The following is a 22,142-nucleotide window of genomic DNA, read 5'->3' as shown; positions in this document are numbered from 1 at the left end:
TTTTCTATTCTAACATGACAATGCCTCTGTATATACGGCAAGGTTAAAAAAAATTGATTGATCCAGTCAGTGTGGAAGAAATCCCAGCTGAACACCTCTGGTGTGACTTTAAATGCAGACCTTGAGCCAAAAACTCATCACCAAACACCAATGACGTGTACATATGGGTACAGTAATTTTAGACACTTCCAAGACTGTTGCAACAGAGACAGATGGAAATACAATTTTTAAAGACATGAATTATGTTTTCATCTTTGTTGCCACAGTTTTGGAAGTGCCTTTTTCTATTCTAAAGAAGGGGGTGTCCCAATACTTTTGTCCATATAGGCTAGTGTATGAACAAGTCATTGGTGTTTGGTGATGAGTCTTTATTAATTTCTCATGGAAATTACTAAAGTAGTCAAACCTTTTCATTAGAAGGGGGTGTCCCAATACTTTTGTCCATATAGTGTATGTAACATATTTTTGTGTTAATCAGTCTAATCTGTATTCCTGTTTGCTAAAAATGACTGGGTTATTATGAGATTTTTTTAAGTAGACTACCTACCTGGTTTCCTGCATTGACCTCTTATTCATTCAACAGTCAAAGACGAATAAAAAACGACTAAACAGACTGAGGATATTCAAATAACCAGTAATCAAGACGGAAGCTACCCAGACTACAGTATGCCACTTTTCTAGTTATTTGCACATTCTCATTAATTCTTCTAATACTGCACTTTGTATTTATTTTTACATCACCGATCTGTCAAATACGAATTCACTACTACATTACTACAGATTCCACAAGTTCTCATCTTTCAACAGGTAAAATGCTGTCCTCGTGTGGCCTTTTCATAAAACAGCATTAAAAAACTAGCCTACAAATACCACTGCCTACAGTTCCCAGCAGTATCATTTGTGGACCGTACCATTCCTGTTGCCGAGGTAGGCGTATTATGCTTTATATGTATATTAATACTCTTACTTGATGAAGTTATAATAGAATTGTTTAAAGTACTGAATGCACATTGAATAAATACATTTAATGCCTTTATAACTATTTGTCATAACCATCTACTTTTGTTGTAATTGATTTCCTGTGTAGTAGTCTCACCCCTCCTCCTCGGAATATAACTGTATAATCGCGAAGTCTTCAGCATTAACAGCCTCTTTCAACTTCCGCTGAGTAACAGCATGAGGTAAATTTCTTTACACGTGTAATACTCGATTTTTCTCAAGAATCTAACTAAGAAAAACGTTCTAACTCGAGGTAGACAGTCTACACTTTTTAATAAACGGTTAATGAAACGTCTGAAGACGATTTATGGTGTGACGTGGCTATATGCGTATAATCGCCATGTTGCGTCGTGATATTAGCAATAGTAACGTCTGGATTCTATTACATTGTACACAGTAAAAGGTTTCTAGCAAACGTTCATCATTATGTGGTACTTTGTTTTAATGTGCGTTTCCTTTACATTACCATGTTGTATTTTTGTCTCTCGGTGGCAAAAGTCCATATGGTGTGTAACGTTATAGCCCGGTTAGCAGTGCTCAACATGCTCAAACATGCCCCGTATAGACTAGGGTCACTTCGACGGCCTGCCTATCCTAAAAACAGGAGCAGATAGAAGGCCATTTGGCCTCATCTTTCCATATTTTGCTAGATTTGAGTAAGATGACAGGTCTATATTATAATATCATATACAATAATATAGTAGTTGATGCAATTATTTTGTACTTGTGTAAACAATGCTGTAGCCTTTTTATGTAAAGAAAAGAAAGACAACTTGTTAGGCTGCAGTGTATATTATGTTGCAATCCATGGATGGAGTAATATTTAAATTGTTCAATTAAACTTATGAAATTGTAAATGATGTAATTTTGTTCTAAATATCAAATTTTATGCGATTGATCTAAAACTGTCTTTTTTTTTTTCTCCAGCATGCTCAGGCTTCAGAAGAGGTTGGCGTCCAGCGTTTTGCGCTGTGGCAAGAAGAAAGTGTGGCTGGACCCAAATGAAACCAATGAGATTGCCAATGCCAATTCTCGTAAGTAATTAGGATCTCCTTCAGTACTTTTCTCTGCTTTGGTGAGAAATCTATCCGTTTTTGCCATGGAGTACTAATTATCTTCCTTTAAATCTTTTAGGGCAGCAGATTCGCAAGTTGGTGAAGGATGGGCTGATCATCAAGAAGCCTGTAACCGTTCACTCTCGTGCTCGATGCCGCAAGAATACCCTGGCACGGCGGAAGGGTCGTCATATGGGCGTTGGTGTGTACCAGTTTAATGGCATTTGGTTATTAGTTGCTATTGCCATGAGAACAGGAATCATGTCAATCCAAAGGATGACTTTATGCAGTCTTGCAAATTAATGGGGAAAAAGATAGTTCTGGAATCCAGGGCAGTAAAAAGTGGACATTCATACTTGAGCTCTTTTCTGGCTGTGTTGTGATTGGCTGTGTTTGCTTGCAGGTAAGAGAAAGGGTACGGCTAATGCTCGTATGCCAGAGAAGCTGTGCTGGATGAGACGTATGCGTATTCTGCGACGACTTCTGAGACGTTACAGAGAGGCCAAGAAGATCGACAGGCACATGTGAGCTCGTGTTTTCATTTTAAGTTTTGTGCAGTGATACTCAGTAACTGTATAGCAGGATTTTATAACTGATATTGTCAACACATTGATTTGGCAAGATCCCTTTTTTGTTACTAACAATTTAGTGAACATACCGTCTGAAAGTGTGGATTCACAAATTAATAAATGAATAACAATTCTGTTTCTCCTTCAGGTACCACAGCTTGTATCTGAGGGCGAAGGGTAACGTGTTCAAGAACAAACGTATCCTGATGGAGCACATTCACAAGCTCAAGGCAGACAAGGCCCGCAAGAAGCTCTTGTCGTAAGTGTCCAAATAACATTACCCAGTGTGCACCACATCAATACACTGACCAGTTGCTTCATATCAAATCGTTTGAATTGAGTGGAAAATTAGTGGAATATTCTATGGCAATTAGCTGTAAATGTGATAAAACATGGTCTGACTCTGCTGTAGAGAGCAGTGCTAATCTGTTTCCCTTTACCCTGCAGTGATCAGGCGGAGGCTCGTCGTACGAAGACCCGTGAGGCACGTAAACGTCGTGAGGAGAGACTGCAGTCTAAGAAAGAGGAAATCATTAAAAGTCTTTCCAAGGAAGAAGAGACAAAGAAATAAGATCGTCGTCTTTCCTGCCCCAAATGTTCTTCAGCTCACCTAAGTGATAATAAATACACTTTGCTACAGCTCTTTGGTCTCCAGAGTGTGTTTATGGATGTATATGCAGACAGAGGGGTCATTTTGAGGGTCAACGCAGGACATGAAGCTTTAGAAATTATTCTTACAACACTGTCAAAGGAACACAATTTCCAAATGGCACACAGTTTTAACATAGAATTATGTTACAGCACATTTCACAAAGCACTGCTGTCCCTGAGAGTTTAACCTGTTTCAGATTAATCAATTTGGTATGCTACCAGCATAAGAAATGACTCTGCGTCAGTCTAAAAAGCTCTGAACACCAACAGAATGGCATTAGTCATTTAAAAAAGGTTGGCTGAAAATACTAGGAGGTCATGACCATTTTAAAGAATAACGGAACTAAACCAATTGTCAAGAATTTAAGTGCCTTATTAATTTGAGTCAAGCAGATCTCTGAAAATGGCAGTATAAATGCTGCTCAAGGAAACCAGTACAGTGTTGATTCATGGTGTTTTTGTCATTTTCAGTGTTAAGTGTCTCTGCTCCCTCTTCCAGTGAGCTGTAGGGCACCTCTTTTAGTTTCTGGTAGTGATGGGAAAATGAAGCTTTGCGAAGCACCAAGGCTTTCCCCTCAACTGTATCGTAAAAAGGTTCATTACTCGAAGCTTTTCAAGACGGTGCACACTAACGACATCTTGTGGTCAAAAGGTGGAAAAAGCTGCCTTTGCGTCCCAGACGCGACCCAGCCATGTTTCAGATAATAAATTAGTTTGTGCTATGAAATCCTGTATAAAGCAAAGAAAATATGAAGTCTATATAAATAAGTCTTCATGTCAGTCATTGTATTACACAATATGAGTAAATTAGTCTGTGAATAAATTTGTGGAAAAAATAGGCAAGGCTGTATGATCAAAATAACGGAAGATTATCATAGAAGATTGGTTAGTTAAAGTGTCTGTGAACCAGGAATTAATACAAAATGATCATGCAGAAAAATATACATGCAAATATTTATTCGTATTATGATTTATTCTTTTCAAAGACGCGAGGGACACTTGAAACTGCGCGAGTGGTTCGCGTTATTTGAATCAGCAGACGAAGCAGTCACGTGGGTGTGTGCGAAAACGAAGCTTCGGACGTCACAGATCACGTGGTTTTGGCTAAACGAATCAAGCTCCGGTACAGTGCTTCACTGTGAGATGTTTCGTTTTTTTGATCCAAGCTTCGAAGCCTCGGTGTCGAACGTCACATCACTAGTTTCTGGTATTTTGCTTTCATCCTGCAGAAACAGCAATACATGGTTATGTTGAAGTAGGCAGTTATATTTGCAAATTAAATCGTAATGAGACAACAGTGAACAGATGCCTAATAAAAACCCTACATTGATTTGTGTCAGCACTGTATGATAGCATTAAAAATATGTGATAAATATAAGCAAACTGAATGATAAAGACTACTTGCCAAAAACAAGTCGCACAGAATGTCAGTGTAATGAATAATTCAATCACCAGGCCTTTGATTGTCCACCTATATGCATTTCTAAGACCTATGTGACCAAAGATGCAAAGATTTTAAAACAGATCAAGCACTGTACAGTATCAATTAAATCAAAGTGAAATGCTAAATGTAAAATGAATGTTTAAAATGAAACCGATGTATTGTTGTAGATTAATAGTGTGGGCCTAGTGAGGGCTGCTCGAGCAGGGCCAGCGCTAAGGGGCCAATGTTTTGCCAATGAGCAAATTCTCAGGGGCCCTCTGGGCAGCCCACTGGGGGCCCTTAGGCTAGCCCTAAGTGGGCCCGTAAAGGGCCAGTGCAGGCTTGTTTGCAGGGGTTTCAACAGACAACATTTGTTTTAGTGACATTTTGTATTTCTTCTGAGATTTCATGAAAATATGAGTACACATGGGCAGAATGTGATATATTTTTACTAATGGTGCAAATAGTGTTGTGGGTTTTAAGAGAAACAGTTCAGGCAGGCAGTAACATTTCACCACGTCAAACATGAGTGTCTGTGTGTTTTCATGAGCATCGTGTTGCTTTTCAGTTCCCCATGTTATTCTTAAGATTGCCCATTTTATGCTTCCTCTTTTACTGTAAACACACTAATACACAAAAATTCATGCTGGAACACTGAAATATGCCTCATAACCAACACTAAAAATATAACAGTGCCTGCTTATCAGCTTACCTTCATTCATATTTACTGGAAGAGTCATATTTGTCTGACCGAGTTCATTTCTGCTGACACACACTGGAGAACCAATTCTGGTAAGGTCCTCAACAGTCATTGTGAAGGTGCTTTTTACAGTGATGTGACAGTCTGATGCTCTGACCATGTTCAAATCAGCATTGTTTTGTAGAGGCCAGTGAATATCAGGCAAAGGCACTCCCTGACTGACACACACAAGTGAGCTGATCCTGTTGCAGAGAGCATGCAGAGTTGTTCAGTATCTGAGGATGAGCTGCATGATACACAATCATGAAACATTATCAGCGAGATAGAGTTATCAAAAGCTTTTCAGTGATAAATGAATCAAGATGTGAAATGTAACTGCACTCACAGTGAACCTTCAAAGTCATGGTGGCACTGGCACTCAGATTTTCCCCAAATGTAGCTTCACATGTGATCTCTGCTTGATGATCCTCAGGGACAGGCGTGTAAAGGAGCTGTTGGCTGAATATCAAATATGTGTTCATTTTCCTTGGATATCTGATATCATAAAGCTTCTTTGAGCTGAGTCCCTTCACTCTAAAAAATGCTGGGTTAAAAAAGGGACAAACCCAGCTATTGGGTTGTTTTGACCCAGCGGTTGGGTTCAAAATCTGGAAGTGTGCAAGTTATAAAAGCCTGCTTTCCAGCTACAAGGACCTCAGTGTTTAGACTGATGTTCAGTTTTGCTGAAAAAAATAAGAGCTAACCGTGTTATTTACCTGAATGCAGACACTCACTTACATTGCAACATTACAACTAAATAGCTGAAACATTTATAAAAATGTCCATTAATAAAGTGGTCAAGAATGTGACAAATTATTCTAGTCTAGTCGACACTGATGGCAGTCAGATAGCATATAGTTTTACAAAATTAGTTCTTAATTCTCCATTTGAGTTTAAATATGCTGCTTTAAGTCAAACATACGTACCAGTAGAATAAGACACTCTGACCCTCTCGTCATAAATGTGAGTTTCATTTGTTCTCCATTTTAACATGAGCCCATACCGTTCGATTCTTTCGTTCCCACTGAAGTCCCACAGAATAACACTGCATTCATTTTTCAGGGGAAAGTAGTGGCCACATCAGTTTGTCCTTTTCCTCCACCATTGGTGGGCTGCGGGGGAACTCAGGGCTGCCTCTGAACCAGATCTTTTGGGCAGAATACACTCTCACTGGAGTAGTAAATGCACAGGGGATCTGAGCACATCCCGCCATGGCAGTGATGAGGTTCTTTTCCAATTGCAATTCAAAGTCATAATCCCCTGCATAAAACCATTATCATAGCAAAACAGAAATCATGAGAGATCATGACTACATTGTGAATCATGGTTTCTCATTGAATGACTGCTTGATCTCACCTCCTGGAGCGAGCAACCCATTACTTGATCCAATCCACAGGTGTAGAACAAAGAGCAAATCCAGACACGTCTCATGCTGAACAGCAGGTAACTTCCTGTTTTTTTTTTTTTTTTTTAAAGAACAGTATTATGAGATTGTGTACTTAAGAAATTCTAAGGCTGTGTTGTTCTTGATCTCCCCACACTGAACCTGGATATTCCTCTTTCAGTGCTTCTTGATGCTAGATTTCAGTTCAGTGTGCTGGAGATCTACTTGTGCATGTGTTTTTGAAGGAACAGCTACAGAGACCAGTTAATAAATAACTGTGCTTGAGTGCATTTATTTTTATCTGGTACATACCACAAGAAATCAATAATGTTGGAGTTAGAACCATACATTTGTGTTAAACGCCTTAAGTCAATGGTCACCTTCCTGTCAATCGTGATTGACTAGTAGATCTTTATCACTGTTCCAGTAGCTCCCGAAAATAACAGTACAAAAATACATTTCATTTCTGCAGTCTTTGTACTGTATTTTTTGTACTTATTTTTCTGTTATTTTCGGGAGCTAGTGGGACAGTGATAAAGAAACATACACTACGCCCTGTAAACAGTCCAGTGCCAGAGACACTGAAGACAGACAAAGAGGAGAAAATACTGTAGGCAGCGCAAGCTCACTGTTCACCACAGGAAGAAATATAAATACTAATTTGAGGGGTTAAATGAATGCGTCACTGAGAGGAAATGACTGTCTTCCGAAAAATATTGTATAAAGTAGTGTTTATATATATATATATTATAAGTGCAGCCTTGCTTTGTTTACAGCGGTAACCTAATCGAGGAAAGGCTGTATTGCTGCCGTTCCACCTGCTGTCAGAGACTGAATTTGCACTCTCAATCAGCCCGTCTGCGGTTTTTGTTTCATGCAGATGTTTTATGTAGCATAATTCCACAGACATAAAGTTAGACTGTTCTGTTTTTGCTTAAATCAGTAACGATTTAGTCCACTGAAGGCAAGTTGAGGATGAACCCATGTGCAATTTATTGAAACATAGTGAAATCCAAAATACAAAGACTTGAACAGACTTGACTTGGCATGAACAGAAATACAATTCACCAACAGCAGGTACACAATACAAAGCAAGACCAGGAGCAAAGGCAACATGAGGAATACTTATATCAATCAATGAGGGCCACATGACAAGAACCAACCAATGAGAAGACAGAACTAATGAACATGATAACCAATGAGATTATGACACATGCAACCAAGGAACCAATTAGAACATAGCACACAGACAAGGGAAGCAAATAACATGATCATATGAGGAGCAAGGAACACATTACAAACCAGAACTAGACTAAGAGCATGAATACAAAGTAAAAGACATGAACACCAACAAAACCTAAAACAAACCTTGACAATCTTGAAATTATACAATCTAATCCAAACCAAAAACAACTGCTCATGCAACATGTGTGTAGCATCTTTGTTTGGATCGTGATTAAAATGCAGTAGTTGCCTCTAAATGGCTATAGATATTTTTGTTTAAGGCCAGTTTGCTTGTTATAGAGCAAATAAACAATAAATTAATTTGCTTAAAACAATTAAACCAATATCCGAATCAGCCATTAAAAATCATGATCGGTTCATCACTAATTAAAATACTAAATAAAAGGCCCCAAATTGGAAGTACAATCTGGGCTGTCCGAGGTCAGGGATCTTGTGCTTAAAAAGTTTAGGGCCACTGCCTTCAATGCAAATGTTCACGAACAGACAGAACTTTAAAGGGATAGTTCACCCAAAAATGAAATTTCTGTTATTAATTACTCACCTTCATTTCGTTCCAAACCCATAAGACCTTCGTTCATCTTTGTAACACAAATTAAGACATTTCTGATGAAATGATGAGAGATTTCTGACCCTGCATAGGCAGCAACCCAACTGAAACGTTCAAGGCACAGAAAGGTCATAAAGACATCATTAAAATAGTCCATGTGACATCATCGTGGTACTGTCATGAACGTGCGTCGAAGACTGACACAGAAGAGAAGAAATAGTTGAATAAAGTCATAGAGGGTCAGAAAGCTCTTGGATTTCATCAGAAATATCTTAATTTGTGTTCTGAATATGAACGAAGGTCTTGTGGATTTGGAACGACATGAGGGAGAGTAATTAATGACAGAATGTTCATTTTTGGGTGAAAGCAAAACTTTCTCTAAAACCTCAAAAAATATTCAGAGATATGATTGACTTGGACTTGATTCATACAATTGAACAAGCACAGCCAATATTATTTGCATATGAAATTCTTGAAGGGTAAAGGAGGAACGTGGAATAGAATAGAGTGGAATGGACATAATATTTGTCATGAAATATTTGCCATGCTACAACATTTCCTGATTTATTTCACTTCTTTTGGACTGAAGCACTGCAACACCCGCTGACTGCAATGATAGAGCTTGAAATAGCCAGGACAATTTTTAATATAACTCCGACTGGATTCGTCTGAAAGAAGAAAGTCATATACACCTAGGATGCCTCGGGGGTGAGTAAAACACAGCCTAATTTTCATTTTTGGGTGAACTAACCCTTTAAGGTGTGAATATGACCCGACCTCGATCCGACCCAATTTCAGAAATGATGCTCAGAAATAGACAGCTTGTTGTGCATATTTTTAGGGCGTGAGCTAAAAGGCTTGCCGCAAAGCCCCAGCAGAAGTTACAATGAATGTGTGTGTGTGTGTTAGAATACACATAATATTTGTCATGTTTGACATGCAACATTTTCTGTTTGCAATCTTTACATAGTGAACTTTACACTGTAAAAAAATTACCGTAGAATTTACAGGATTTTACTGGCAAAAAATTCATACATTTTGAAATTTATATGTAGAAATTGATTAACCTTGATTAATAAATAGAATTATAGCATTATTCATTGTAATGTCATGATACTGTATTGCAATGTTAACCAATTGAATCTTATTCCAAAGTTTTAACAGCTTATTTTATTAATAATATTAGGAATTATAAATCTAAGGTACAGAAAGTCTCTCTTATTTTCTGTTTAAAGTTTTCTAAAATGCATTCTCACATTCATAATCCCAAGTGGTGGTATTCCCTCATGCTGGCATATTTGCTGTTTGCCATTGTTGTCATGGTGAATTATCTTTTCACAATGTACTCATACACTTGTTTTTAAAAGAAGAGCTTCAGAGAGCAGTTAATAAATAGCTGGGCTTGTGGGTTTGTGTCAGGTACAGTACGTACAACAGTAAATCAATCATGCTGTGAGTTAGCAACATACCTTTCCTATAACTTGCCTTAAATTCAAATGCTCATGAATACACAGTTTTAAATAAATAAATAAATAATATATATATAATGTATGGCAAGTCACAAAAGTGCGTAAGGAGGAGCGCAACATTGTTGTCATGGTGAATTATCTTTTCATGCACCTCTAAAAATAGATTTTCCCTTTCCCTGAGCAATATGAATAAACCTTAACTCACTTAAACACAAATATCTGTATTTATTCTTGCACACCTAAAGCAGTTATATGTGGTGTTCATATTACTAAAAAATGGTTCTATGAGGACAGCCAGTTTCTGATGTTTGTCTCCATCCTGTGGCATTGTTTGAGATAACGCACAACTAGCTGTGCACTTTTAACGCATGGCGTGAAGGCAAACTACCACCTGACGTTAAGGGAAGTGATTAAACTGACTTGGAACTATCTGTGCATTAAACCTTTTAAATGAATACCTGCCAGCCAATCAGAATCGAGTATTCAGTGAGAACAACTTTGCTACAGCACCTTTAAGGCAACAAAAATTCTCAATTCGTTATACATTATAACAACAACATGTTTGGAAAGACATTTCTTATAGAGAAGATGAGCTGCTGCAACTAAGATTTTGTCACTGAAATTTGTATATTTAATCAACATGCACAAATTGGCTGACAAACAGCATAATCAAAGTTTGAAGCTCTTTGGGTTTAATCAAAAAGAGATTCTGACACACATACTCATAAAATCATAACTATTAACTAGTAATTTAATAATTATTCCAGGATCAATATTCTAAGCTCATTTGACAGCATTTGTGACACTTACAATAGGACTAATCCATAAACATTAAAATACTATAGCCACAACATGTAATCTCTCTCTCTCTACATATAGTGATGCAAACACAAGAACAGTCTCTCACATAGAAGTATCAGTAAGTCAGGCAGCCTTTAAATATGGAAACTGTCACAGACTCCACAGAGACATGAAGGCTGAGGATCCAAACGTAGTATTTATTGAAGGGGTAATCCACAAACGTAATCCAAAAACAGGGTAAGGTCATACACAATAAACAATCCAAACAATGACAGAGTTCGGGGCTGAAGCAAACAGAGAAGTCTAGGATAAGGTGTGACGCTTGTGATGTTTTCAGCGTCTGCCATCTCACTAAATGAGTATATAAATACTCCATGAGCATTTTACCGTTTCATTTGAGAGAAACTATATCACACTCAGAAACTTAAAAGGTATGCATCCCGTCAAAAAAAAAAAAAATTGGTTTGAAGACATTGTGCGAGAAATATATTAGCTTATGTTCAGTAGAATGTACTACCACTAAAATTATTAAAACTTAATTTTTTAAGGAATAACCACAAAACATTTCTTCCATGATTTAATTTTAAAAGTAAATCTCCGTTGTTTGCCAAAAAATAAAGTTTGTTTAATTTTTCTGATAACCAGAAAAATTTAAATATACAACACATAATTTCTGAGGGAAACATTTCATAAGGCTATTGTAAGAATCAATTTGAATAAATTAAGCTGTTTTTATGCATTACAATAATTAGACATGTAAAACACATAATTTGGTAACAAATAAAACAAATGGTGAGAAAAAATTAATATGTCATTTTTGTTAAACTTTTAATAAATTCATGTGAAATTGTAAGTTTCATGATTTTAATCAATTAAACATGCTTTTTGATTAATACAATTTAATTTAATCATTTAAAAAGGAGTCCAGAAAAATAAAATGGAAAAATGGAATCCAGAAAAATTAAAATGGAATTTGGGAAAAAATAAACAGATTTTATAGCGCCCTACTTTAGCTCCAACCCTAATTAAACTCCTGAACCAGCAACAGTCCTGAATCAAGGGTTGCATTTGAATATGCATACTTCTGTTACATGTTCCCTGTGTGTGTTCTGCCCCATCCGCAGTGTGTAACTTGTTTGTCTGCCTTAGCCACTCATTGGACCACACCCACTACTTGTTAGTTCCAATAGTAACTCATTGGTTGCTTTTGTTCTCCCTTGTGTATATACAGCCCTAGTGTTTCACTTGGCCTTTGACAATCATTGTTTTCTGTAATGCTCTTATTCCCCTGTGCTTTTCTTGTTCTTTTGTTTTGTTTTGATTTAATTTATTAAAATCCTGTGCCTAGATCAATGTCTCTGCCTGCCTTCCTTCCCTACTATACAGCAAGAAAACAGTGCATTAAAAGAGTAGTATATCTGGATTCACAGTACTGATACAACAGCAAAGGTATCTTTAAAAAGTCCCTGGATGACCTTCCAGTGAGATTCTGAGGAGAAGCGCTGTGAATGGCAGAAAAGCAATGCAACTGACGCTGGAAGGTCATATGACCAATGTAGTATGTTCAGATTACAGTCATACTACACACATTTATACTAGTGTATAGAGTATATAGAGTAATTTTTTAATGGTTACAAAGTCCAAAAATGGTACAAAATGGTTACTCTCATGCCTCTGCATCTGTTAAACATCCTTCAGGCATCAAGGATAAAGAAACGCCAACTATAGAACTTCATAAAACCTGTGAAATCACCTGCATAATCATCATCAATTCTATTTAATCACCATGCATCTTTATGCAACCAAAGAGACACTTTTATTTTAGTTTAATTCACTGCAAGATCAAGAGTATATCAGCAGCAAAAAGCTTGAAAAGCTGTTATGTGTGTGGTCAAGCAGATAAAAAATTAAAAGCACATAAAATATTTACTGATGGTTCATATAATAGGAACATCATTTGGAATCACAATTAGGATTGCTAAACGCCAACTATAGAACTTCATAAAACCTGTGAAATCACCTGCATAATCATCATCAATTCTATTTAATCACCATGCATCTTTATGCAACCAAAGAGACACTTTTATTTTAGTTTAATTCACTGCAAGATCAAGAGTATATCAGCAGCAAACAGCTTGAAAAGCTGTTATGTGTGTGGTCAAGCAGATAAAAAATTCAAAGCACATAAAATATTTACTGATGGTTCACATAATAGGAACATCATTTGGAATCACAATTAGGATTGCTCAGTATTTGTACTGTGATGCAACAGGCTTTTACTGGGCTATTTATCAGTGACTGTTTTAAAGTGATGGATTTTCTGAGGTCTCAGTGTGGTACTGAACTGTTTACCACACTCTTTTTATTCAATCTTAGATGAAGTTTGTCGCATTGTCACACTGCTCAAAATATCAACTACTCAACATCAGTAAAATATGATTCAGTACAATAATTGTGCTGTATAGTCATTTCTGTTTTTAACATTTTGCCATGGATCATATGAAGACCACAAAGGAAATGTCTCACAGTGCGTCATGAGCTTACAAGCAGTTTCTTTATATTCATTCTCAATTCTTAACCAAGATGTATCCATCTATATTTTGAGCCTGATTGCTTTAAAATCCATATTTATGACATCAATATGACTTCCATAAGGTCCTGTGTTTTTGTGTATAAGAGCATTGATCCGATGGAAATCTTTCACCATTTAGCATCATCATTTACTCACCATGTCTTTCCAAACCTGTATGACTTTTATTTTTTTCATATTCTGAATATCATACATATCATAAAGGTACTGACTTGCATAGTATGGAAAAAAAACACATCAGACAAGCATTTGATTGGCCACTGCCCTTTGCATTCTTTGACCATCATTGGCTGAAATGAAGGGGAAAAACCCTTCTCTAGAGCACACAACCCTTCCTTCCAGTCATGAGGTGCTGCCATGGACTAATTCTGTACTCGGCACTCGTATTACCCCGAGAGAGAACGAAAAAGAATGTGTGTGTGTGTGAGAGTGAGATAGGGAGGGAGGGAGGGGCAAGCAAGTTGTGCCCAGGGTGAGCGAAAGGGGGAGGGGGTTGAGAATGCAGAAGCACAGTTTGAGATTTCTAGGGAACCGGACAGAAGGAAACTCTGAGCAGATCCTACAAAACAAGGAAGTACAGAGGGAAGGATGAGGTGGAGAAGCATGGAAAAATAACAAAGATGCCTTAAAGGAACATAGCGGCCAAGAAAAAAGTGGAGGACAAGAAGACGAGAAGAAAGTGCGCTGATAGATAAGAGAAGAGCAAAGCAGCAGAGAAGTGATAAAAAGCCAAGGCCTGTCAGTAGAGAAAAGAGAAGGAAAAAGAGAGCAAGTGGCAGTTACATTAAGAGGAGGGAGGGAGGGTGAGGAGATTAACAGTCCGAGAGAAAGAGAGAGAGAGAGAGAGAGTAAAGAAAAGGGTGCAGTTGTCAAGAAACAGACTCAGGGATAAAATAAGGAGAGGACGGCAGAGCACAAGAGGAAGTCGTTGGCAGCGGGAACATCCACATTTAAATGAGCGTTTACGAGAGCACATGCATGTCAGCGGCTATGTGTGCGCCAAAGCTTGTGCGTGAGAGTGGATGCGCGTTATGAGGACTCTTATGCTCTGGCTCCTTCCTATCATCCTTCTGTGTTCCTTCTGCAGTGTGGCCTTCTGGATATTCCTCTCTAACAAGTGAGTATATCCATTTCAGCCTGTGTGTATCTTATCTATCCTTCTATTTGGAGAGTGAACTTTAAAATACCTGAGTGTTACAGCACATCGATGCGGTCTGCTGGCCACCAAGACTGAAATGAAGTCTTTTTCTGTCAAGTTAGTTACCAATAATTTTTTAGTAAGCAAAGGCCACGTTAATCATTGTACTGTCAGATACACACAGACATTTGATTAGTAAAAGATTACATTACTTTGTTATAAAGGGATTTTCATGAAAGCAAAGCAAGACGATACTTTTGGGAAAATGGTTCAATGTTTTAGAATGCTGGAAAGGTCTTAAAATGGGACTTTAGATGTTTGTTGTTTACCCTGTTTCAGTAAAGTTTTGTATCGCATTTCACATTAGTAAATAATTGAAAGTTTCTTTTGCTTGTCTGAACATTGATCTCTTAAATTCAAATGCTTATTAAGTCATTCGACTTGATCACTAACTTTAGCTATTCAAAAGCTTCATGTATTGTTTCAGAGACATCCCTCTCTCTATGTATGTATATACAGACAAAAAATATTTACCAAGATATTGCATATACAGTGTATCAATAATATTTTAGCATATATATTGGCATGTGATGAATCAGTGCGAATTGTATTTAAGGCAAATGTATCGTTTTGCTATATTACAATAATTGTTAATGATTTAGTTGCCTTTTTAAACATCAACTGACTGACCTTTAAAAAATAAATAAAAAATAATAAATTTTGAATATTTAATAAATGAAAAGAACCTTTAACTCAATCCACAAGTAAATCATGATTTATAGGCTATAGGCTGCAATATAGTTTTGCATTTCATGGGACAGAACATTTACTGACTGAAACATAATCAATTCTATTATGAATAACAACCATCTTCAAATTAACCAAAGATAATTAAATTAACAACTAAATGGCATCTATTACATGGCTCTCTATAAAACATAATTATGATTGGTCAGTCGCAGTATTTAGTAGTCAGATTCACTGCCGCCCATGGCAATGCTGTAACTCTTGTTTTATACAAAAACAACTGCAACATCTTGCTTTTCATTTATTAATTGCATTGATATTCAGTATTAATATTAAAGGGGTCATATGATGCTGCTAAAAAGAACATTATTTGGTGTATTTGGTGTAATGAAATGTGTTTATGCGGTTTAAAGTTAAAAAAACACATTATTTTCCACATACTGTACATTATTGTTTCTCCTCTATGCCCTGCCTTTCTGAAACGCGTCGATTTTTACAAAGCTCATCGTTCTAAAAAAGCGAGGTGTGCTGTGATTGGCCAGCTATCCAGTGCGCTGTGATTGGCCGAATACCTCAAGCGTGAGACGGAAATGTTACGCCCCTTACCATATTGTGATGATGCCCTGTCAGGCCGGAGCGATGATTCAAAAACATGAAAACCCATTATAAACGAGGCATTCGTTGCATCCAGTGGGGACATAATTATGGATTATAATGACTTATACTCTTTTTACACGTTGCGTTGCATCGCGCATATGACCCCTTGAACTTTTATAAAGAATATCTCTTTGGATTTGAGACTTTAGTCTTTGCAACTTTACAGATCTTCTTTATGCACCAAGAGCTTGTAATACTCCAAAAAGAAAGGAAAAGTTGAAATCGCATCATAATGACCCCTTTAATAATATTAATGTAATATTGTTGCATCTTGTCAAGGTTTATTTTGCGATAATAACCGGCTGATTGCAAATTATCTCTTACATCACACTTAATAAACACAGTGTATTTTCTCCAAACATTCCTCTATATGCATAATACACTGCAATTGCATGGGAATGAAAAGAAATAGCATCATATGACCCCTTTAACTTTTATAAAGAATATCTCTTTGGATTTGAGACTTTAGTCTTTGCAACTTTTCAGATCTTCTTTATGCACCAAGAGCTTGTAATACTCCAAAAAGAAAGGAAAAATTGAAATCGCATCATAATGACCCCTTGAATAATATTAATGTAATATTGTTGCATCTTGTCAAGGTTTATTTTGTGATAATAACCGGCTGATTGCAAATTATCTCTTACATAACACTTAATAAACACAGTGTATTTTCTCCAAACATTCCTCTATATGCATAATACACTGCAATTGCATGGGAATGAAAAGAAAATGAACATAAAAAATGTATGCATATCAATGCAGAAATTCAAATTTGGCAGGATGATCTTTCTTAATTTATTTTGTACATTTGTTTTGTCAATCTTTGAGACAGTCTCTGTAACACATTGCGTATGATCACAGTCATCATAATCGATTATCAAATTCCATAATAAATGTAATTTGTTTACATTCTCGCTCTCAAGTCAGCTGGAACACAAGTGCACTGAACAGCCGATAAGCACAGTTTGCGTTAGGTTAGAGCATTCTGAATCTTGACATGTTAATGATATGAAAATACTGTGAGAAGTTGGATCGGGTAAAAATAGAAAAGCTCAGAGAAGTTGGATCAGCTAAAAATAGTTCTTCAAAGTAACATTTGCAGGTTACTGAAAATACTGAGTATTTTGTCAGTCAGACTGACATTACATTTTGAAATGTGGTTTCTAGTGTAATATTATATTGTGTGTCTATTTGTATCAGTTATTTAACATGCTTTAACACTTGCTTTACATTGCTTGAGGAAATATATAAATGATTATCCATGGCATTACTGAGGGTAATGTTGTTGTTTTTTTCTGTCATGGCTGTGACCTTTCCCTTATTGTGTGCTGTTACATTGGCAACAGTAGCCTTTAATCACAACAAGGCATGTGGGAGATTAAACTTGCTGAGAACTTCACGGCGGCACAGAATTGTTCCATCATAGGTAATGTGAATTAGGCTTCTGTTATTTAGATGCCAAATTACAGGAAACAAACTTAAGTCTTTAATTTTTAGTTGAAGATAAGTATAATAAAAGTGGATTTTGGTGAATCACCTCTGTAACGCTAAAATGCTAAATAGCTACATAGGCCTCATGAAGGGTAAACCTACAAATAGATTATATCCTGAGTTTGGAAGGTCAAAGGTCACCTGTGTGAGATTATAGTTCTCACGGTAGTTTGTTTGAAGTATGAAGGTAATTTTAGGATTCTTTTCAACAAGGATGTTTGTGTTTAGATTTACTGAAGTTTGGATATGTGAACTGCTCAGAGGAATTTTCTTTTTTTTTATAAAACATCTTTCTTGAAATGTAAAATTAAATACTTCAAACAAATTAACAAAATACTACATTTACACCACAGGATCACTCTCAGCTCTAATCAGCGTAGTTTAACCATGACGCTTGAGGGTTCAACTCAAAGACGCCTGGCTCTATTTTGCAAACAGCATGCAAGGGAGGCAGAAAGTGATATGTATGATATCAATGTTTCCTGTAGGATTTTTTCTAGTTGTGGTGGCAGGACAGTTTCCTGTGGATCATGCCTCCTTCCCCCTGGTGGTTAAACCTCCCCACCCAAGAATCATGTGCACTCAAACTCAGAATTGAATTTATTTGAATTTAAACAAAAACATTAACAAGATACAAATTAAACTAACAGTACTTTAAGTTTTCCAGGTCGGTCTAACAGTAATATTTAGGTACAGAATTACTACAATTCAACTGTAAAATAACACTGGAAAGTCTTCACTGTATAAATAAACAGTAATGACACAGACAGCAGCAGGTTTATTTAGGCTGCTGTCTCTTTTAAGACCTCATGCATGGATCTAATATACTGTTACATGTGCGTTTTGCTTCTCAACAGTTTACATTCACTTAATAACCTATATACAGACTATGTTTAATATAAACCGACTGTGTTTACGTGAACACTTGCCAAGATGGGTATTTTGACATAATTGTGTATGTATTTGGCCATTTACATGCAATAAGGTGCAAAACATAACCCTGTAGTTGTGCCGAAATTCAAGTCCTGCTCTGTCTCCTCCACTAATTACCCGACTGTGAATGATGTGAGCGGCGTCACTATGATGCCACTGAAAAGCTGCAGCCAGGGCGGGGATGATTTTTAGTGTGGCGGCCCGCCACGGCAGAATGAATGTAGTGGAAACACTGTGATATGGTGTAACATAAAGTAAGGGAGGGACAGAAAGTGAAAACTAAGATAGGGAGATGAAGGGAGAAATATGTAGTGAGACAGAGACAGGTTGTCTGCAGCACACAAAATATTACTTTTGCACAGCCTGTCAAATTCAAGGACACGGGAACTAACTGTGTTAATGTTCTCCTGATAAAGCCAATAGTTACTGATATTTTATCTGCCGTTATGTGAGCTGCAAGTATGGCTGTAGCCAGGCTTTGATAATGAGTGAAGTCTGGGGTGGGGTTAAAAACTGTGCTAAAATAACCCCTATTGTCCCGATGGCCGTCTAGGAGACGAGGTCTTCACTGGGGATCTGACTCTGGGGCTTATCTAGCTGTCCTGGTCTCCGCTGAGAGGAGGGAAGCTCATTACAGACATGTAGATGTTTGTGAAAGATGTTTTCTCTGTTTTGGAGGGATGAACATTGTTAAATCATACCATATTTATTGCATCAAAATGTGTTAATACTTTTGATGCAATACAATAGGTTAGGGGTGGATAATTTGATAAGTTGTTTATTATTCATGCAACAATACATAGGCTACTGTTATAGTTTTCATAACCATGGCTATATGATAACTTTGTCTGGTGCTCTTACGAATGTTTGTAGCATGATTTTGTGAAAATTTAACTACTAAACTACTAAAAGTCCAAAGATGTTTATCTGCCAACACGGTGGAGGATGCGCCCGCGCGGGCTCACAACTCAAGACTCGTTCACTCCGCCAGCGTTTCGCAGCGATCATTTTCATTTAACGAATGCCAAACATTCTTGCAAACTGTCTAAACTGAAATATTTTGAACAGCAAATTAGTCATTCAGAGAACAAATTTTATGTTTAAACATGAAAAATTTGGCTGCAAGCATGCCTATATGTAAATGTAGAGTAAATGTACATTTTAAATCTCTTTCTCTACAGTAATGTAATCCCTCACCCTTCATCTAGGATTCCTCAAAAAAGCTCAGAAACAAAATCTAGCAAGGGATGCAGCAAGTAAGCTTTCACAGCACATAATGACTGATTTTTATACATAGCAGACACCAAACATAACTGCCTCCAGATAGTTAATGTTTTATACATTTTATTTATTTTCATATTTTCATTTATTAATTTCAGTCATATTAGAATATAATTATTTCAGGTTTGTGTCTATAAATTAATCGTTCATGTTTACATTTCTGTCATTTCTCTTATAGAAATTAAACAATTAAATCTGAAATCACTTTATGCATCTCTATCTCATGAAGCACATGTTTGTGAACCACCACAGTATGTCATTTCTGTTTGTATGCATTTAATTCTTTCAGAGACAATGTATTAATTGCCAAGGCACTGGAGAACTACTCACACAAATGGAAAAAACACGAGGCAAACTTTAAAAGATTCAGGTAAAACAGTATCCCAGAGCGGACCATGAGATGTTCTCATAAAGGTTAAACTGAGGCATCTGTGGCAAAGCATTGTTGGATAAGAGTAAAAGTATTGTTCTGTTGATTATGGATCACATGAACCAGACAAATATGCTACAGAAATGCTTACTTAAAGGGGTCATGAACTGAGAAAACAAAATTCCCTGGATCTTTTGACATAAGAGGTCATTGTATAAAAACCAGAGGTGGGGGACTCGAGTCACATGACTTGACTCGAGTCAGACTTAAGTCGCAAATTTTAGGACTTGAGACTTGCTTGACAAATATTCATAAAAGACCTGACTTGAATTTGACTTGATATTCATGACTTGAGACTTGACTCGGACTTAAGTTAAATGACTTGAAATAACTTGTCTTTTGTTTAATAAATATCTGTTTGTTTTTTAACGCAACACAACCTAACCAAGTGACGCAGCAGGCAAGCAGTAAGAGCGTGGACACAGTGTTGCCAACTTAGCAACTTTGTCGCTAGATTTAGCGACTTTTCGGACCCCTTTTCAGACCCCTTGGACCAATGTTGCCAAGTCCGTGGTTTTCCCGCGGAATTGGGCTACTTTATCACTGTAGAGACAGTAATATTGTAATGTAACTAATTACTTTCAAAAGACAGTAACTAGTAATATACAATGTATTACATTTTGGAAGTAACTTGCCCAACACTGGTGGTGGCTTACCCCAGGATGGAGGTTTCTCAGGAAGAGAGTCCTGAAGTTGAAATCTTCTTCCATGTGAGGTTCATTAAGTGCCCCAAAATATGCTTGCCTGCAGAGGTGGGGGACTCGAGTCACATTACTTGACTCGAGTCAGACTTAAGTCACAAATTTTAGGACTTGAGACTTGCTTGACAAATATTCATAAAAGACCTGACTTGAATTTGACTTGATATTCATGACTTGAGACTTGACTCGGACTTAAGTTAAATGACTTGAAATAACTTGTCTTTTGTTTAATAAATATCTGTTTGTTTTTGAACGCAACGCAACCTAACCAAGTGACGCAACAGGCAAGCAGTAAGAGCGTGGACACAGTGTTGCCAACTTAGCAACTTTGTCGCTAGATTTAGCGACTTTTCGGACCCCTTTTCAGACCCCTTGGACCAATGTTGCCAAGTCCGTGGTTTTCCCGCGGAATTGGGCTACTTTATCACTGTTGCCGCGGGTTGTTTTTCGTATCCGCGGGTTAAAGCGACCCCGATAACGTGATATTTAGGCCCTGGAATGCGAATTTTACCAGGGGAACCCCACCAAAAAGATGTATTTTACCCCCCAGAATGCTATTTTTAACGGGGAGTCTTCCTCGAAATGCCATTGGGCTAGTTTTGGGTAGCAATTGGGCGGGTTTTGTTGTGAAAACCTGGCAACCCTGCCCAGGGCCGGATTAACATAAGGACTAGGTGGGGCTGAAGCCCCAGGGCCCGCGGATTGAGGGGGCCCGACGTGATTGGCTGTGGAGGAAAGGAAAATTAGACTTAGAATTGATTGGCCATCGGGAGCACCCAGCTTTTCCCCATGTGCCGATTGCCGAAATCCCACCAAGCTCCCACATATTAGTGTCTGCGCTATTTCAGTCCAAAAGATATGAGCGATAAAAAATGTCTTTGTACTAGTTTACACTAGAGTTGCGGGTATCTTTTAATCGCCTCGGCTTTACCGTAGCGCATGGGAAACAAACACTAAAAGCCAGGGGCGTAGCCATCATTTCAGAAGTGAGGGGGACAGAAATGTTATATAACCTACCAGTCAACAGTTTTTGAACAGTAAGATTTTTAATGTTTTATAAAGAAGTCTCTTCTGCTCACCAAGCCTGCATTTATTTGATCCAAAGTACAGCAAAAGCAGTAATGTTGTGAAATATTTTTACTATTTAAAATAACTGCTTTCTATTTGAATACATTTTAAAATGATTGCTGTGATCAAAGCTGAATTTTCAGCATCATTACTCCAGTCTTCAGTGTCACACCCTTCAGAAATCATTATAATATGCTGATTTGCTGCTCAAGAAACCTTTTTTA

General features: G+C 37.3%; 3 protein-coding genes across 5 annotated transcripts in view; 2 read left to right on the top strand and 1 right to left on the bottom strand.

Annotated features, from left to right (window-relative positions):
- Window positions 1-3,265, top strand: part of LOC107754295 (60S ribosomal protein L19-like) — a 4,984-nt gene extending 1,719 nt beyond the window's left edge. The window contains exons 1-6 of one of the 2 annotated variants that reach the window (XM_016570687.1): window positions 1,157-1,181; window positions 1,927-2,033; window positions 2,134-2,256; window positions 2,458-2,578; window positions 2,772-2,882; window positions 3,071-3,265. In XM_016570687.1, coding sequence (XP_016426173.1) covers window positions 1,177-1,181; window positions 1,927-2,033; window positions 2,134-2,256; window positions 2,458-2,578; window positions 2,772-2,882; window positions 3,071-3,194 — 591 coding nt within the window. In that variant the 5' untranslated portion in view covers window positions 1,157-1,176 and the 3' untranslated portion in view covers window positions 3,195-3,265. Of the gene's footprint in view, window positions 1-1,156; window positions 1,182-1,926; window positions 2,034-2,133; window positions 2,257-2,457; window positions 2,579-2,771; window positions 2,883-3,070 lie in introns of those variants that run through there. The other variant, XM_016570695.1, reaches the window with a different exon arrangement.
- A 1,931-nt stretch (window positions 3,266-5,196) lies between these two features.
- LOC107755005 (sialic acid-binding Ig-like lectin 6) lies at window positions 5,197-6,898 on the bottom strand (the record flags this gene model as incomplete). The annotated part of the gene is given in 7 exon segments (XM_074560231.1): window positions 5,197-5,624; window positions 5,626-5,683; window positions 5,783-5,980; window positions 6,030-6,119; window positions 6,363-6,498; window positions 6,500-6,696; window positions 6,793-6,898. Coding segments are annotated over 7 exon segments (1,071 nt in total), but the record flags the coding sequence as incomplete, so codon positions are not given.
- Window positions 6,899-14,385: 7,487 nt separating this feature from the next.
- Window positions 14,386-22,142, top strand: part of st8sia6 (ST8 alpha-N-acetyl-neuraminide alpha-2,8-sialyltransferase 6) — a 24,219-nt gene continuing 16,462 nt past the window's right edge. For both annotated transcript variants that reach the window (XM_016570679.1, XM_016570675.1), the window contains exons 1-3: window positions 14,386-14,589; window positions 19,620-19,694; window positions 20,009-20,089. In XM_016570679.1, coding sequence (XP_016426165.1) covers window positions 14,495-14,589; window positions 19,620-19,694; window positions 20,009-20,089 — 251 coding nt within the window. In that variant the 5' untranslated portion in view covers window positions 14,386-14,494. The remainder of the gene's footprint in view (window positions 14,590-19,619; window positions 19,695-20,008; window positions 20,090-22,142) is intronic.

The sequence above is a fragment of the Sinocyclocheilus rhinocerous genome, unplaced genomic scaffold (genome assembly GCF_001515625.1).
Source record: "Sinocyclocheilus rhinocerous isolate Xijiao unplaced genomic scaffold, SAMN03320098_v1.1 scaffold1063, whole genome shotgun sequence".
NCBI classification, from domain to species: domain Eukaryota; kingdom Metazoa; phylum Chordata; class Actinopteri; order Cypriniformes; family Cyprinidae; genus Sinocyclocheilus; species Sinocyclocheilus rhinocerous.
Note: the sequence above shows the minus strand (reverse complement) of the source record. Positions and strands in the feature narration are given on the sequence as shown.